Source organism: Chenopodium quinoa, unplaced genomic scaffold (genome assembly GCF_001683475.1).
Source record: "Chenopodium quinoa cultivar QQ74 unplaced genomic scaffold, ASM168347v1, whole genome shotgun sequence".
In the NCBI taxonomy this organism is placed as follows: domain Eukaryota; kingdom Viridiplantae; phylum Streptophyta; class Magnoliopsida; order Caryophyllales; family Amaranthaceae; genus Chenopodium; species Chenopodium quinoa.
In genome coordinates this window covers 550,016-554,584 of record NW_018745063.1, presented here as the reverse complement: position 1 = coordinate 554,584, position 4,569 = coordinate 550,016, and the positions used below count along the sequence as shown (strand labels likewise).

At 32.3% G+C, this 4,569-nt stretch overlaps 1 protein-coding gene across 1 annotated transcript; it reads right to left on the bottom strand.

The window, feature by feature from the left end:
- Positions 1-1,765: 1,765 nt before the first annotated feature.
- LOC110709292 lies at positions 1,766-2,686 on the bottom strand. Its single transcript, XM_021887507.1, has 4 exons — positions 2,669-2,686; positions 2,363-2,584; positions 2,138-2,260; positions 1,766-2,032 (listed from the first exon to the last, which is right to left on the bottom strand). Exons 1-4 carry the CDS (start codon positions 2,684-2,686, stop codon positions 1,766-1,768), a joined length of 630 nt encoding a protein of 209 aa, XP_021743199.1.
- Between the last annotated feature and the right edge of the window lie 1,883 nt (positions 2,687-4,569).

The following is a 4,569-nucleotide window of genomic DNA, read 5'->3' as shown; positions in this document are numbered from 1 at the left end:
TGATGCTATTTGTAATTAAAACTATGGCTTTAGCCACTTAATATAATATTTCCAGTTTGTGTTAAAAAAGAATACATATTATATATCTAAGTTAAATTTCTAGGATTGTTCTTTCTCAAAAATGATGGTAGATATAAAAGTAAATGTAAATAGTGTTAAAGTAAATAACAATGTGTTTAAAGTAAATGAAAAAAGTTGTAAAAAAACAAATCTTTCTAAAATGTGGTGTTCGATTTAAAAGTAGAGAAAAATACTTTTAAAGTAATAAAAAATGAATCAAAAGTAGAGGTGGAGATGGGAAAAAGTATTAAAGTCAAAAACATGTTATATGATTATAAGTAAATGAAAATAGTGTTAAAGTAAATAATACTATGTTTAAAGTAAAAGGAAAAAAGTTTTAAAAAAAAACTTTATGAAATAAGGCGTTCAATTTTAAAGTACAAAAAAATACAGTTAAATTAATAGAAAATGTATATAAAGTAAAGGGAGAAATGGGAAAAAGTATTCAAGTCAAAATCGTTGACCCGACCCGAATGACCCAACGCATGACCCAAAATTGACCCAAAATCATTGACCCGAAAAATGACCTAAAACCCGAAATTAACCCAACCCAACCCATACCCGACCCGAAAATGGAGTTGACCTAATCCTGACAAGACACCTGAGCTCACCCGATCTGAAGTTAACCAACTCGAATTTGACCCGAAGAGTTTGACCCGAAGTGTTTAACCAACCCGAATATGATCCGAAGTGTTTGACCCGAAGTGTTTAACCAAATCGTATGACCCAAAGTGTTTAACCAACTCGTATGTGATCATACACCAAACTGGGGATGGGTCAAGTCTCTTACTTCATTTGCCTCACTGACATCCATGGGTGTAGTTGGTTAATCGAATTAATACCATAACTATGTTGATCGAATTACAACCGGCCTTACATCTTATTAGATTTGGTACAAGTTTAGGTGAGTTTAATAACCGGTCAAATTAAATTCAAGTAAAGTCAATAATTAATAGTTAGAAAAGTAACTCATTCTAGAATTTTAGTCAAATTTGGTTCAAGTCAATAATTTTACGGGTTATAATCAAGTTGAAATCACCAAGTCAATAATATATGGGTTACATTTGGGTCGGGTCATTTACACGTCAATTCATGTTCAAAATCGGTATCAAATACTCTTGTCAACTCGGGTTCCATGAAAAACGTGACAAGTATTTTAGAACAAAAAATGGATATGGTAACTAGTATTCTTGGACAAAGGGAACAATACAAGAAATTATCTTTAATTTTGTAAATAAGAACATTATATAAATCAAATAATTCATATGATATAAAACATAATAAAAGTAATGAAATATTTCATAAAGTTAATGTATAATAGCTAAAAGTAAATAAACTAAACTTAAGTTCTGTAGTACAATTACTTATAGTAAATGTAAAAATATTACAATAATAAAAAATATTTGTTCATTAAATCTTGATCTTGATCTTCCAAAAAATCTTCTAATTTCCAAGTATTATAATAACTGCACAAAAATAAATATCAGTTATTTGTCACAAATTAAAGTAAATAAATTAGAATGTAAAGTAAATACATTACAACTTAAAGTAAATAGAAAACGTAAAGAGGAAAAATACCAAATAAAAAAAATACCTAGTATAATAACACATGCACAAAATAAAAAGTAAATGAAGTTATTGTTTAAGTAAATAAATAGAAGTTTAAAGTAAATGGAACACACTTAAAAGTAAAATACCCGAAAGACTACTTGTTTGGACAGTTTCTACTGTCATGGGAAACACTAGATTGCCCACAAGCTTTACAGGTTCTGCTTTTTTTATATTTTTCTTCAGTAGCTATTTCTTTTGCACTCTTTAACCTCTTTGAACTTCTGGCAGAACCTTTATTAAGACACTGATTTGGAGTCAAAACATTTACATCAACTTCATTTGACCCAACCAAAACTTGAATATCAGCATCTTTTACCACTCTTGAACTAGGTGCATTTTCAGGATTATTCTTTGATATCATCTGGTCCTCAAATTAAGATAATGTCCTAATAAGCTCAGATAAATCATCCTCGGATTGGTCAGTTAAACTCACACAACTGAAAATCTTGGACCATACATCACTGACCAATTGCTTCTTCTTATCATAATTAGAAGCATCATCCAGAGCAACATCTATGACATAAGCTTTCTTCAGAACATATTTTCTCCAACAATTCAAGATATAAGCATCAGGAATTTCACGTATACACTTGCCTTTCATAACAAACAAAATGTGTCTACATAAAACACCTTGACTCTCAAACATTCTACAAGTAAAACTTGACTAATATGTTGCCAAGTCAATATTTACATCAAAATTTTTCCTTTTCTCATGATCAAGAATAACAGAAAACTCCACACGATCACCATACAGAGAACAACAACTTTCAACACCACATGAAAAACAGGCTCCCTGGCATTCTTCTTGAAAATCATAAAATATGGCACGAGTATAAACAACAACAGCATGATTTTCCAAGTGTAAATTAGTAACCAATTGAGGCTCAAATTTATTAAGCCTGTACAACTCATCCTATTCATGCCTTTGAGCATCAAGAGCAATTTCATAACGGATAAAGAATTCAACACGGGTCACATGAGGGTTTGTAAAAATTACAAGAGAAACTGTTTTCATCTTCAGACCTAGATGTAGAACGCAGTAACCCACCCATAAATAAGTCCCTAAAATATGCAGGAATCCAAAGATGTTTAATCTTGAACATATATGCAAACTACTCATGATCAACAAGGTTAAACTCCTCCATTACACTATTCCAGCCATCAACAAATACATGAAGATCAATCTCTCTATCCCAAACTACTACACATAGCTTTTTCAGGAAATAAGTTTCATTACAAAAAGCAGTTCCTACCTTTTCAGGTACTTTCCTCATCATGTGCCACATACATAGCCTATGTTTAGTCTTGGTAAAAACCTTTTCTATGGCAATACCCATTGCAGGATCTTGATCAGTGATAATACAAGAGGGTTCTCTTCCCATGCACTTTAAAAAAGTTTGAAATAGCCACACAAAAGAATCTATCTCTTCTTTAGATACTAGAGCAGCACAAAATGTGACACATCTCTTGTGATTATCAACACCAGTAAAAGGACAGAAAACCAATGAATATTTATTTGTATCATAGGTAGAATCAAAAGATAAAGAGTCCCCAAATAATTGATAATCTCTTCTACCAATAGCATCAGCCCAAAAGACATGGGTCAAATGTCTACTTTCATCAACACACTAATCAAAATAATAACCCCCTTTACTGGTTTTCACTTTTTGTTCAAGGTTCTGAACAAACATTGCACCATCAACATTAGAGATATAAACTTTCAAGTCCCTAGAAAAAATTTTGAAATCATTTTTACTGCCCCTGACATTTCGAAACCCACCACAAAGTACTTCCATGATCCTATAAGACATAACAACCCCTATATTTAACTTTGAGTTGTCAAAAATAATCTTCTTATGAGCAAAATTTAAACAAAATTCATGTTTAGTAACCTGCCTAGTATTAGGTGTAGAAAAAGGGTGAGAATGAGATTCATAAAAACAATACACCATACACTTCCCACCAGTACAAAACCTAAATTTTATCTTAGCAGGACAACCAAATCTCTTCACAATCTTTCTCTTTAAACAAGCACCTTCAACTTGTTTACCAGATTTCTTGTTATTTGTCACATACCCTTCTTTGCTACATAATAAATATTGAATTACAGTAACTGCTTTACCAGTAGGATCATTCTTATTCTTTTGTAATTTAGTAGTACTAGAACGGACTTTAAATCCACACTCATTAGCATATTTGTAATAAAATACAATACTATCTATAGACACCCATTTGTGTCTTCCCAAAACCAAACCCAGTGATGAGTACCTTTCACGTCGAATCATAATCGAATGAAGTGAAAGTGTGTAAAGTGTAGTGTTGCGGATAGTTTTAATTTCTTTTCTCCTCTCTCTGTTTTTTAAAAACCTATTTTAAAAAAGCAGTTAATCCAGTTTAGTTGGTCCATGATATGGGTTCAATAGTAGTGTATTTGGATAGGGCTTGAAAAGAGCCTTCCAACGATATATTATAAGCCCAATTCCGATGAATATTGAGGAAGTTATAGCCAAATTACTGAACTGGGCCTGGTTTGAGCCTTATATGCGGCCCAATGATCTAGAGGAGGGCCTAATATAAATTTATCATTCCTAATGCAATTAGGAATGGATTTAGTCTTCTAGATTCTTCTAGAAGGTTCTTTTCATTCCTAATTCAATTAGCATTGATAAAGTGACTTTTGTTGACTTTTTAGAGTTTTAATCAGAATAAAAGAATGTTTTTGAGGAAAATACGATTTTATCCTCCTGTACGGAAATTTCTATCTGATTTTAAGAAAACGCGTCGATAATTAAGTTAGCGCCAAACACCAGCATTAGCGTCTGACGCTAAGCTTGGCTTTTGGCTCCTGGCGCTAGCGTTAGCGCCTGGCGCTAATGTCAGCGTCGGGCGCTAATGTCT

Bases quoted from the DNA above. Each gene is read 5' to 3' on its own strand.
- LOC110709292 (XM_021887507.1), bottom strand. The intron at 2,261-2,362 runs GTAAATATTGAC...ATGAAAGGCAAG, and splicing joins AGAAAAGGAAAAATTTTGAT to TGTATACGTGAAATTCCTGA. The intron at 2,033-2,137 runs GTCAGTGATGTA...TTTGAGGACCAG, and splicing joins ATGATAAGAAGAAGCAATTG to ATGATATCAAAGAATAATCC.